At 38.9% G+C, this 13,915-nt stretch overlaps 1 protein-coding gene across 2 annotated transcripts in view; it reads right to left on the minus strand.

The window, feature by feature from the left end:
- Window positions 1–13,915, minus strand: part of emp (epithelial membrane protein) — a 165,729-nt gene that overhangs the window by 125,820 nt on the left and 25,994 nt on the right. The window contains exons 1-2 of one of the 2 annotated variants that reach the window (XM_019051399.2): window positions 13,512–13,644; window positions 11,411–11,633 (exon numbers count right to left, since the gene is read on the minus strand). The exons of the other annotated variant lie outside the window; for it this stretch is intronic. Coding sequence (XP_018906944.1) covers window positions 11,411–11,471 — 61 coding nt within the window. The 5' untranslated portion in view covers window positions 11,472–11,633; window positions 13,512–13,644. Of the gene's footprint in view, window positions 1–11,410; window positions 11,634–13,511; window positions 13,645–13,915 lie in introns of those variants that run through there. 2 annotated transcript variants of the gene reach the window in all.

The following is a 13,915-nucleotide window of genomic DNA, read 5'->3' on the forward strand; positions in this document are numbered from 1 at the left end:
TCCCCCCATAAATTGCTCATTTTTAGGCAACTTTCCCTTGAAATGTTCAGATACTTTAGATTCGATTTCCGATTGCTTTCTCTGTAAAATTGGAAGAAAAATATTCACAAGTTTGCCAGGAAATTCGTGTTGTATTTAAATCACTATGGCAACGTTGCAAGAATCATGAGGCGTTCTTCCTAAGAACGGTAGTTACTTTCCACCTAAAGTGCGACTTCCTTGACAGGCCCTTCCTTGATTTTCCCCCGGAATAATAATAGTGATAGGCGGAGTACTAGCTCAGTCTAGCGTCACGGTTAAACTTGGGAAAAAATTAATAAGTCGAAAAGAATAACGTCGAGTATGAAATAAGTCAGTCGCGCGTGTCACTGGATCGTGTTCGAATAGTTGCATTTTGTAGCCGAAGAAAGAAGATTTGTCCGAACTGTTTTCTACTACGTTAAAATAATATGAAAGGTGGGTTCTCCCGGATTTTGGCTCTGAGTGTCACCGCCATTTTGTTACGTCACAGATTTTTTTTCTTTCTTTCTTTTTTTTAATTAAATTTATTGATATCGACGATAAAATACAGGAATGACATTACATTAACATTTCTCTCTACTCTACGTCACAGATTTTAGCATGAGACTTATTTTGGGGAAACCGGTAGGACCGCGTTTTCAGATAATCAGCGAGGAATTATCATGGAAGAAATGAGACAAGAACCGCTATTTATCCGAGGCGAAATAACACGATACCTCCGGTTGGTCAGTTGGTTACCCTGTTCTACAAGTGAGTTTACGTTTGCATCAATATTTTCATCATTGAAGGTGATACGAGCTCTGAGTCCCATTAATTTATCGTATTTAGAGCACGAAAATGTATCGTGAATCGGACAAGTGTAAATCACACTCTAACAGCTGCACTTTGACGGGCTAGGATTTGCCCCGAAGCAAATGCAAGTGACGAAAAATCAGTCAAGATTCTACACAGGGCTGTCTGAGTGCAAAAATTTAACCCCAATTCAAAGTGGGATTCGCGTAAACCGGCAAAGTTTTACGCTACAGTCGCGCAAACCTGGAGGCAATTCCAGTTTGTCGCAACGGAACAGGTCTGGCAACCTTCGCGGACTAATGCACTAATTCGCTGACTCAACTGCGCGCCGAAAAAGCCAATCAGTCACGAAAATCAAGGCCAAGCAGCGTTATCAAATTAAAGAGACACGCTGCTGATTTCCCATTAAAAGCGATTGATCTGTCAACCCGTTTCGATGAGATATATTGCTCGGAATTATGGCCAGATACGCAGAAAAAACCTCCTATTTTTTCAGATCGCATACTGATTTTTGTAACAAAGTTATGATGTTATAACACATTTTTTTAGAATTCAAATTTTCTGATAATGATGTGAAAGATTGAAAAAAAAAATAAATAAAATAATTCGGGAGAATTGGCGGCATCCGGTGTTGCGCGTACTCCAATTTTCCTTTCGTCCTCGCGCATTCACTCCCTCCTCTGATTGATTTGGCAGAAGTTACATGTCGTGCTGAGCAAAAACAGCATACTTACATAGGGTTTTCCCCTGAGATTCGCGGTTTTCAACATTACTGGTTTTCACTCGCACTAGTTTTAGCTGAATTAGATTATATCTACGAAGGGAAAAGTTGGTTGGATCCATTCGAATTTGGATCAATCTGAGATCGTATTCTCGGTTGGTGTGCGGTCCAAATTAAACGTCGCGTCGTCGTTGAGAGAACAGGAAAAATGGCAAATTTTCTGTGCGATTCGAATTCGGATATCACTCACTTCAACTGACAAAAGCTCCCTCCGACTACCACCCCCTGCTGTATTTGGGTCTCTTGGAGTGTGGATTTTCGCGGGATGCCTTAACTGCTTTACAGGGTGTAGGTGTCTAAAAAATTTTTGGTGAACAATTTCTGACCTTTCAGAGACTTTTGCTGAGAGAAATCGACCGAATTCAGCTTTGCAGAGCAAGCAGATATCTGGGGAAAGTCTTAAAATTATGACCGAAATAAACTGTATTATTATTTTACAGAAAAATTCGGCAGAGCTGAAACCATGTTCATTTTGGAATGGTAAGATTGAAAATCTGCAGCATTGCATTACCATTTGATCGGAATTGTTATTTTGACCGGTAGACATCTAAATTTTAATATTTGCTACAACTCGTCATCTTTTTATCGGAGGTTTCTCTACTGCACAAATGCTGAATGAACGTGTTCATTTAAAAAGGAACTATGTTCAGCTGAATGAAATCAAATCAAATCAATAAGAATATAGTATGCAAACCCTATGTGCATAGGCCCTTCTAATTCACTTTCATTCATACAATTTTTTTCTTTCAAAATGCGTTCAAATTAGCTTACAAGATACTCGATCTCCAAAGTCAACTGGAGGCATTTAAATATAAAAGGAACTATATCTATCATGGTGTGAACCTTGTCCTGCATGAACTGCAACAGATCCTATGGCTCATGTTAGAACGGGCATAGTTCCTTTTAATGCAAACGCGTTTAACTGAACCGATCCCGGTAGAGAAGGGGACTCATTGAGTCATTCATTTGTAACCGAATTAGCCGTGATGGTAACAGTGCTTTCCCAACTCCAACTCCGGCACTAACACCGACACCGTCGAACTGACATAGTGCACACTTTTGCCATGCTAAGCGAAAAGCGCGTATCTACCAGGAGTCTCCTTTGAAGTTAAGTCATTCCTACTGAGGAGGCACTCTTACAAGGCAGCGTTGTGCAACTCGCGAAGTTTGAATGAGGCTCGCGATGAACGGACAGCGAAAAGTCCGACACGCCGGTACGTGCCTGACCGCCAGATGGGCTCGAAAATTGTTCCGATCATCGGGAATCAGAAAAAGACTGGATGGAGAGGAAGGAAACATGCTGATATTTTTTCAGCTCCGCATAGTGGCCAAGAGACTAGTCTATGGTTTTTCCTTTTTTTTTTTTAGATTTAGGTCTGGTCTTCGTTAAAAGAATCTTCCTGGGCCTAGTTTGAAGACGGTTGAGTTGAGTGAGTAGAAATCCTTCCCACAGACCTAGAAAAACTATCCTTCCCTGGATGAAAAAGCCTGACCGTGGCTAGTGTATATATCGCATGCAATTTGCAATCGCCGGCAAATCGCAGTTTAATTTATTTCTTTTCTTTTTTTTTTCTTTTTTTTGTTGAATAGAAAAATGTAAAAATTCAGAGGTAAAGAAGGAAGATGGAAAGTAAACTGAATGCTAGGAATTCAATGCAGGATCATTCTTAAACGGATGCTATCAGCTAGCGATCTCACAAATGCGTCTGCGCCAGTGACCTCACTTGAGTTTGGGTGAGGATAGGCAACTAAACTAACTTCCCGGAAAAGCGAATAGTATCGGCAGGATTTGAAGGCGCTCCAAGTCGCGGCAAAATCACGCTTTTAAGGGTAAGTATGTCTTTGAGGGGCACCCTATGGACTCCCTAAATACAAATACAGCCCCTCTGGTGCAATCAAACCGGTATAAGGAGGGCAAGCCTGAACTTACCTGAAATGTTAGTCGATTAATCGTGGACTCGGTGAAAACATACGGTGTGAATAATAAAATAATTTGGCGTTTATGCATTTTAAAGCACGTTTTGAAAGAGTTCTTGGGCCCATCGGGCAACCACGAACGGGAAACAATGGCCGTCGTTGTGCGAGCAGGAACGTCTTCCTACCCCTCTTCACTTCACGAAAACGAAGATGCATTCATTGGACTCGAGTTCAGAGTGCGGAGAGAGTGAGCAAAGTTCACGCGTCTTCCGGTAAATATCAGCCATTCACCCATTCAGTGGTTTGCAAGGAAGTACTTACGGACTTACACGCACTCGCGGCGGGGCCTGACACTCAGTGGTTTGAAAAATGTTTCTGGTACTCCACTGGAAAGAATATAATTTAAAAAACCTACGTTTCCGACCCAAGCAATGTGCTCGAGCTCATCAAAAGTAAAGCTCGAAGATGTATGCGCTATTTTTCACTTGATAATGACTGATGAATGATACTATATTGACAAATGTATGCTAGATCAAGCAGTTTGCAACTAGCAGGTCTGTGAAACTAGTCTGAACTTCAAAAATCCCATGTATCGTACAATACCAGGTAAATATTAGTGTGGGGTCTCAATTTTCAATACGTAACGTAGGGGATATGTAATTTTGCATCATCTCATCTGGTCAAAATGTCCGAAAGTCAAAAGTGTCCAAATGAACCTAAACTCACTGTTTGCCTAATCTCACATTCGGACGTTCACCATTGGACTTATCTTTCTGTTAGACATTAATGATATTTGGCCGTTTTGGATTTTTGGACATTTTGACTTTTGGACATACTTTTCTGGACAGTTTTACCTAGCACCTCTCATCTGCCTAAAAAAACCGATATAAAAACGCGGCGTCGCCAAATTTTCTGTGACAATGGCCTATTTTTTAAAGAAAATGTACTAGTTTTTCTTGTCCAAAAGTTTCAGAGACTTTAATCATTTAAACATATCAAGAAAAATTATTCACGACCTATGTAAAAAATGAATACCTTATTGGAGGAAATTTAGCAACATTCGGATCGTCATACAGCGACCTTCCTCATGGCCAAGCAACACTATTGGATGAAAGCAAAGGAAATTTAGAAAATTTGCAGGCTGTCGATTAACGAGAAAAATATCAGGTGAGGCGAGCTGTAAGGGCCGAAAAATCGGCTAAAAGCTGCACAAAACCCCCTCGAAACCCGGATATGAAGCTGAGGTCAGGCTGTCGAAGAAGAGGACAGGAGAGGTTGGCCGGCCGAGGATCTGGAGGCACAACGCGCCGGGGAGCCTTCAAATCGGCCGACGACGACCTTCGCGAGCCGGGGGGGATTCGATACAGTCCTATCATTCTCACGTAATGTATCGAAGATCGATGCGTCGAACCCGAGCGCTATCTGGCGGAGAGTTGCCGCGGCGCCGCCGGTTGCAATGACCCCCGCTTCCGCAACGTAACAACTCCGTAGAGTTGTAACTGATTCTCTGACCCACTTATGGGGAGGGCTGCTCCAGCGACGCTGGTTGGGCTTCGCGGTCAGCGGTGACCGGTGGCCGCTGGAAGCTCTGGGATCTCTTGCACCTTTGCTTCGGCTCGTGTTGACAAAACTGCCGTAACTAACCGAGGAGACCTGCAGTGGCGTGGCGTGAATTGCGATGTATCGATTGTTATGCCATTTAAACCTATCGTATAGAGTCGATTATTAAGGTGTTCGCTGCGAACATCCTGTTTATCGATCCTTTTCCATAGGTTTAAATGACATAAAAATCGATACGTCGCAATTCACGCCGCGCCACTGGAGACCTGATGTGCTTTCCATTAAATAATAGGTAGAATATAAGTTCTTCCACTAAAATGTCAATAACAGGCCTTTGGGTCTGTGCTTTGGTTGGGTAGGGTTGGCAGGTCCTAAGTTGTATGTCATAAATAAAGATGCAAAAAAAAAATTCCGAAGAGATCAATGAGGACTGAATTCTCGAAATCAAGTTTCCTTCAAAGCTCGACTGATCTAATTTAACGAGTGACAGATATAAAAGTTATTTGGTTGGGTAAACTAGCAAAAAGCCTCAGAGCCTATCAACAAAAGAGCCTTTTTGTGCTCCTTTCCGGGATAGCTTAAGGATTTTGTTCACATGGGTCCTGAACGAAATTAAATAAATAAGGCAATAGTCCTCTGAAAATCTAAGCTTGATTTCAAGCTCGTTTTGGTAGTACAACGTGACGAAGTACAAATTTTTCATTAATGATGAATGGACATACTTTTGAGTCCCTCGGTTGAATAACGACTTTAGTTTATCTTTTTTTCATTTTTCGAGGCACAGCACTATCAACTGATGATACAGTGTCTAAGGAAATGAGCAAGGATCAACTGAGAGCGTTCCTGTTCCTTTTACCTCGAGGAACTTTAAAATATTATCACTTTACCGATGTATTGCAAAAACGAACTTTGAACCCAAGCTAAAATTTTCACCGGAGGATTGTCTCATTGAAAAGTTTTATTTAGGCCACATTTCAACGAAATCCCTGAGGTCCCCAAGAAAGAGACACTCTTTAGGCAGAATGCGCACATAGATTTCTTAAGAAAATTTTTACAAATCGTGGACATCTTTTAGTCGCCAATTAATTTTTAAATTTTGTACCAAAAAGGATTTTTATTTATGTACCTAACCTCGCAAAATAACATCACAATTACTTCTTACAGTTGTCAATACATAAATGCACAAATATACTTTGCACCATCAAAAACGTATGAAACAGTTACACATAATGACAGGGGTTTTTCTTTCTTTCATGTAAATATAATGTAAAAGCCATTAGTTTGTAAACATCCTGAATGTGTTTTCTATTTTCGTTGAAACACCAACCAGACAAGATACGATATGCAGATCCAGATGGACTCTCTGTTTTTTTCTAAAAGTAATCTCCCGCGGTCAGTGCTTATGACGAGAGGTTCTCCTTGGTAAACCGGCCCGCGGTGATAAATGCCTTGCAAATTTTTTCCCAACCTTTCTCTAGTTTCCTCCCTCTTCCCCCCGTTTACTTCTGGAACATTCGCAATTTCAAACTGGTTTCCCGTGGTATGATGCAAGGAATAAATTTCCTACATTCCCGGACCAGTTCCAAGCGATTGATCAAATGGGCTTTGGGTTTCCCCAAACATTCCACGACAGCGGTGATGCTAATGGTACAAGAACGACCGGGAAATTTTAAGAATCTGAAAGCTGCTCGGATGGGGGAACTTTGGACGAAAAATTGTTGGAACTGTCACCGTGCATGCAAATAGAAAGAGGAAAAGATTGCGGGTCAAAAAACTCTGACGGAATGTGGAGGGAACGGAATTGAACGATTTAGTTTTTTTTTTAATGATTCATACGTTCATCGCAACTTTAGCCATTGAGTTTTTTTTTTTTTTTTTTTTTTTTTTTTTTTTTTTTTAAAAAATAGAAAACTTAGAGGATAGGATAGGGAATTTGGCAACTGTGCCAAAGGCTGCATGATAGGTAGGCTGCCTTTGGTTGAAAATTTTTATCTAATGTCGGGAAAAATAGAAGGAAAAATATCCCTACTCATTGCTGTTGTGTCCATCACTGTCCCATATTAATCTTTATTTCCCAAAAATAAACTACCATTCGATTAATATGATTTGTTTCTGGTCATTCGTTAACTGATTTTGACTCTTTTTGTGGTTATTGCATAAGAATCTATGGATTAATTACGTTTAAATTTATTTACAACCATCTCTGAAATTGGTGTAGTGAGTTTTGACCTGTTTTAAGGTTGCAAATTTCGTACACCTAGAATCCTCTTAAATTATTGGTTCTCTTTATTTTAATTCTTCAAAACTCAGTCTTTTTTTTTATCTAAAATCCGAGTGGATGCTATGATTGTGAAATGCATAGTGTCAGTTTTTCTCTACGAAAGACGGCAAGACATTATGAAAATTGGCTGGAAATTTCCGAACATTTTGAATGCAGAAGAATTCGAGCAGACATTTGGCAGAAATTTTAAATTTGAAATTATATACGTAAAAAATGACGGTTGCAAAAATCGATGCAGTGAATCAATGAATTTTTCTGCTTTCAACCTCAACTAATTTCATGTGTGAAGTATTCTGGTCGTCGCTACAAAGTTCGAGCAAAAAGTAACCGAAAGAATTATTCATTCCAACAGCGTTTAAAACAGCACGAGTGGTTTTTATCGGAGGTTAAAATCTCTCAAGGTCTCAAATCCTGAGGAGATCCTATGTTTTATTCCGATGTTTTAAATTCCGGATTCTTCTTCCGGAAGGAGAGAGCTGCGTCCTAACTATAAAATCTGCGGGTTTATCAATTAATCTTAGTCACTGGTTTTAAAATAACCCAACGTCGTTAGTTTCAGTAATAATATAAAACTACTCAACATAAGTAAGAAAGAAATTTTTTTAAAAAAAGGCTAACCATCGATGTCTTTTGAACTTTGGTTTCTCCGCCCGTTGCAATTTTTCGTGCTGATGAGTTTTGAGCGCTTGAGCTCTTTCAAGTCGGAGGATTTGGTTGTTCCGACACCGACGGCTACAAATACATTAAATCGCGCAGAGATTAGGTTGCTCGCTGAGGATTTCTGGAGAAAATATACTTTGAGTAGGGGAATTTAAACTTCTAGCCTTAAGGGTCATTGTGTCTTCGAATCTGCTATCGTTTTATGCACTAAATGACTATGGAATAAAAGCAAATGCTATTTTAAATCCAAATCTCCATTAAGTCGCTGTTGGAAATCGAACAGAGAGCCAATAGCAATACAATTACGTCAAAATCATATGCATGTAAATTTTTGGGCAAAGTTTGTCTGTTGTACTCGTATAATGTCAAATATAACGAGATTCAGTATCAAAAGGAAAGTTAAACGCACATTTTGGCCATGTGAGTTGAGTTTTAGTATGAGGTTGATTAAGTTGGTTCATTTGCTCTCATTAATGATAAATCTTTACAAATGCAGTCTGTCTCTTGAGGTGTTAGCAGGTCCATTTTGTAACCATCTCCGAAACCGGTTCGTGTTAGAACTTACGCCAGTTTTATTGCCATAATGTAGTGACGCGGTTTTGACTCTCAAGCGTTGTGCGATTTGTTTGAATTTTACTTTAGCTGTTAGACGGACGAAAATCCAAGAGGCAAACTCTACTTTTAAATTTAAAAATTCTCAAAAGCAATGTCCAGAGTTGAGAATGTCCATATTGTAAAAATGTCCAAGTATCTTAAATGTCCAATACTGGTTTTTTGGCCAAAGACAAAAATGCCCAAAAGTCCATTCCCTTTGCAAAAAAATTAGAAGGTGGCGACATTGTCGGCTTGAATACTAAATAAATTCGAATCCATGGAGACGACGGGGAAGATTTGAGAATCTTTTTTTCTTGAACTAACCTCAGTTGTGAAACTTTTTGGCTTTTGTAAAATTTTCGTTTGTTAAAAAATGCGGTAAAACCAATTACAGGGGCAAAATTTTACAATTTGTGATTTTTTTATGATTCTAAACTAAACTAATTGGTGAAAACTAAAAAAATTGGTGATTTTATTGTGATTTTTGTGATGGCGAACCCAAGGCTATTGAAAAGCCAAAAAAATAAACCAGTTCTTATTCATGATGACTTTCTGTATCAACGCCACTCAGCAAACAAAGTGAACACTGTAATTTACTGGAGGTGCCATAACAGGGGTAGCTGTGACGCTCGATGCTCGACAACAGGAAATTTGGAAAATATTCAAATAAAAACCAGCGGGAGCCATAAGCATACACATGCGCCTGACGTTGCCAGTGTTGCTGTGAGAACGTTCTTGTCTCAACTAAAAGAATATGCAACAAATGCACCAAACGAAGGAGCAAGTAACATAGTGAGTTATTTTCCAACGAGCCCGAAGACGAGAATAATGAGGAAAGTGATCAAGAATGAAGAATATCTAGAAACAAAAATAAATGGACTTTTGGGCATTTTTGTGTTTGGCCAAAGAACCAGTATTGGACATTTCAGATACTTGGACATTTGTAAAATAGGGACATTCTCAACTCTGGACATTTTTGCTTGTTGGACATTTTTTTTTGGACATTTTGACCTATCACCGACAGACAAAAATCCAAGAGGCAAACTCTTCTTTTAAATTTAAAAATTCTCAAAAGTAATTGCGATTCAGTCTACGTAGTTCCCAAAATAATGGTAGTTAAATTATTTTTTCTTCCCTTATTTCTCCTCTCATTAACTTTTCAAGATTGTTGTTAAAACCACGTAAAACGGCACAATACTCTCCACTTAATTTATTGTACACTGGAAAAAAACACATTGGATCTAGAGTCCAGACTCTTGAAAACATTGACAAGAAAACATACTCTTGATTCAATCAGATTTAAGCTTAACTCAAAAGGAAATCCGCTCAAATTAAGAGGCTTGGTTCTTGATTTAAGCTTAAATCTGATTGAATCAAGAGCATTTTTTCTTGTCGATGTTTTTAAGAGTCTGGACTCTAGATCCAATGTGTTTTTTTTTTTCCGGTGTATTATCACGATGAGAAAACGTTTTAACATTTTGAAGGAGCACTGTTACAAGACATGAAATATCTTCAACAGTATTATCTTTTGCCTGTAATTTGCTAGCTTGTGTTCGGGGCGTCACTGTGCTTTAAAACCAACTTTAAGTAGCTTTCGGTCACTGGCATTGCAAAAACTGCCCTGCAGCAAACCATTTTCTCACGATTGCCATTAGAAAGAAATGTTTGCCAGATTGTCTAGCGCGAAAATTAGAAGTATCAGTTATTATTCCCGGAATCTTGGCGACACTGCTACCGAGGAAAGTATCAACGGAGCAGCTAATTAATGAACAGGACTTTTAGAGAATAAAAATACCACGTTACAGGTAACTAGGCCTGTGAAACTTGAATATGTGAGTCAACAGTTAACGATTTCACAAGACAAACTTCAAACCTTGCCCTCAATCCTCCGGTTTTGTGGCAACAGTAAGTTTTGTTGGAAATCTGAATGAATTAAATTAAATTCTAGAAAAACTTGAATTCTAAGTAATGGTGATAAAGACAGTTCAATATAGTTGAAGGAGGGAAGGAGTATTTTATAAAATTTTCAATCCATCCATCATTTAAAAGCCGCGCCATAATGTCTTGAATATTGACGGAAAGGTATGTGAATGAACTTATGACAGCCTATGCCAATTTAAATTTTGATTAAATTTACATATTCAATTTAAATCTTTTTCTCATCAAAGATGTGGAAAAATTTAAAGAGGGCCTATACGAGTTCGATTTAAGTTTTTTTTCTTTTCTTATGTATGCTCTCGGTCAGATTCTGATCAAGGTTTTATTTTCTGAGAATTAGGAGTGAGTATTGAAGTAAGTAATTCAACCGTTCTCTTGTTGAACTTTGACTTTTCAAACATTTTTCTCGAACTTATGGACAGTTTGCCTGCACCTCAACTAGAACGTGTTGCTTAGTTCTTCTTTTTTTTTTTTTTTTTTTTTTTTTTTTTTTTTTTTTTGCTGTCTGCTGTCTGCTCCCTCCTTCTCGAGCCACCCATTAACTCCTTCTTGATTCCTTTCTATTTTTTTCAATTTTTTTTTCTTCTTAGCTTCAAAGAAAAATTCATGTATATGAATGGCAAGGTTATTGCGTACCTCACTAGCGAAAGAAAAAAAAATCCTCGATGTGACTTTTTGGATGCAGTAGGAAGAAACAAGAGTCTTTAATGGACTTGAAGACTTTTTAATACTACCCTCTTACCTACGAAGCACCTTACAAAGATGATTGATCAAAGTTCTGACCAAAAAAAATGTAACATAAGAAAACTTAAGCAGTACCATGCATTGATAAAACTCGAAAGCAAAGAAGGTTTTGGATAACTTACACCACTTCCTTAGGAAACTGCTCGAGAGTTTGGCACATAACTTTCCTTGAGTGCTTTTCATGATGACTAAATTTGATTTGGCACACAAAATAAATCCACTAAAGATCTGTACAAGATTGACTCAACGTCAAAACTAGCTACACTTGTAGTCGTTAACTTTGCACCATATTCCGCAGGGGGAAGTAAAGTTGGTTCGTTCGATTGAGACAGGAACTTCAAAGTTCTGAAAAAATTAAGGGTTTTATTTTTCGAAGAGCAAGGCGCGAGTGCGTAGAATGCAACACGCGGTATCGGAGAATACGTTTGGCTGACCTGCAACTTTGAGCGTCCTCCGTGCTACGTTGTACAAATATGAGGGCTGTTTTTGTTACCCTTGCGTTCGAGTCTAATCCCTTACAGAGGCATTGATTTGTGACTCCTTCTTTTTTTCTAACCTTTTATTGTCTCAAAAATTTTGAGGATAGTTTGTTAGTAACTTTTCTTATAAAGTTTAGTTTTTTCATGAAAAAATGTGATGCTAACGTGGTCATTTACCCTTCCATATTATTGAACTTCATCTTTCCCTCCTCAAATTTCATTGAAAGTTTTGAGTATAGATTTAACTCAATGTTTCAAAATCATTTCTTTTAAAACGTAAGTTTATATCTCCTCCTAGACTTGCATTTGCTTTAGCGTTTCCTTCCTTCAGTATAAAAAATGTCACACGAAAAAAATTAAACCACTGATTTAACAATTCAGTTGCTAAAAAAAAGTGACTGCAATGTTTCAATGTAGATTTTACGACAAACAAGTGCTACTTTAACCACCCCCGTGGTTAAATTAGCTTACAATAGTGGTTAAAGTGGTATTTTTTTCTTGTAAAATTGACGTTGAAAAATTTCAGTCACTTTTTTTTAGCAATTCAATTGTTAAATCAGCAATTTGATTTCTTCCGAGCACGTATTAAGGTCAAGCGAGTTGGGAGTTTTTGCGAAGGAAGGTTTTTTCCTTGTACCGACGAAGCTACCCTTAAAAGACGACAAACTTTGTCACTCTTTAGACATTTTAGAGGCTGAACAATTCAAAAAATTTCACAGCAGATGGCGTGGATTATTCATGATGTGACATCGTAAAAATGATTACGACATTCGTTTATAACACGTACACATAGCACGGAGGTAACTGAAATGCACGGCAAAATTGAGCATTTTCATACACATTGTTCACAGTTAAGCTAAGATAAAACGAGAGTTTTTAGCTGAAATTTGTTTTTGTTGGATAAAAATGGCCCAATATGCAATACGTTTTTTGTCAGACACTTCTGTGGATTAAATTGCTATGTATCCTGAATTGGAGAGCGTTGCGTCATAGTCGCCAAAACCAACGTTTAAGTAATCCGCCTGTGGCGCTCGCACAGTTTAATTGGCAGACTTTCGTTAAGCTATAATTTGATTTGTGCCCCAGAGTAATAAACTTCAAGCAAATTTTAAATTTTTTATGAAAAAAAGAAAATTCCTTTCCATTGAAAATCCGGTCAGAACATAAATAGTGTATCAGAGGACCATGTACTACTCTCAGAAGACGGTTTTAAGAAACATGGTAAAAGGAACCAAGGTTTTCCCTCATTCTGATTGTTTCATGATCTGAGTTTTGATACTCAAAAACGAAGTTTTCTTGATGACCCTCTAAAGAACTTTTGCGTGTTCGTATTCGTTTTTACACAAATTATTAGTATTCAAGCCGAATTTTCTTAAACCTACCGTCCTTTTCCGACCTCCCTTTATGTAAAAAAAAAAGAAAAAAAAGGAAAAGAAATAAGGTTGTCAGAAAAATTTGTTTTACTTTAACTGGATCTCCGCAACACTAAACCAGATTTTTCGCCACTGGAATGACAAAATAATCACATTTCCGTATTAGAAAAAAAGCTATAAAAAATACGGTCACATCCACATCCTTTTTTCGAACCTTTCTCCCTTCCCTTCCTAACCTCAATCTACGATAAAAAAATTCGGAAAGTCAGGACACGGAGCAAATTAATCCACAGTGCGCAGGTCAGCCAAAACCCCTCGAGCAGGAAGAAAAAACACGGCGGCCAGGGCCGGGAACCGTAATCCAAACACACCACAATCACAGGGAACCGGGACGTCACGCGGCGAACATCGCACTCTCTGGAGACGCGAAACCGTTGCTGAGCGAGGAACGAGCCGACTGACGGCAGGCGAGGCGACGCTCTTGCGCGCCGGCTAGATCCAGCTCATTACCTTGCGCACCGGCACAGGTGGGGAGAGCGAGAGAGATGCAGCCGGCGGCCGGAGGAGCGAGCGAGATGGGAATACGCGCCTAGCTGAGCGAGAGAGTCGGGCGATGCGGTCAGGTATGTCTATGCGTAAGAGGTGCGGCTCTACCGTGTGCTAGAGTGAGAGAGACTGAGTGACGCAATGAATGAGAATGAGAGAGATGGAATGATGAAGCTTGTGAGGGAGAGAGAGAGAAAATTATGAAAAATTTGAGAGTGAGAGAGACGGT

Source organism: Bemisia tabaci, chromosome 6, assembly GCF_918797505.1.
Source record: "Bemisia tabaci chromosome 6, PGI_BMITA_v3".
NCBI classification, from domain to species: Eukaryota; Metazoa; Arthropoda; class Insecta; order Hemiptera; family Aleyrodidae; genus Bemisia; species Bemisia tabaci.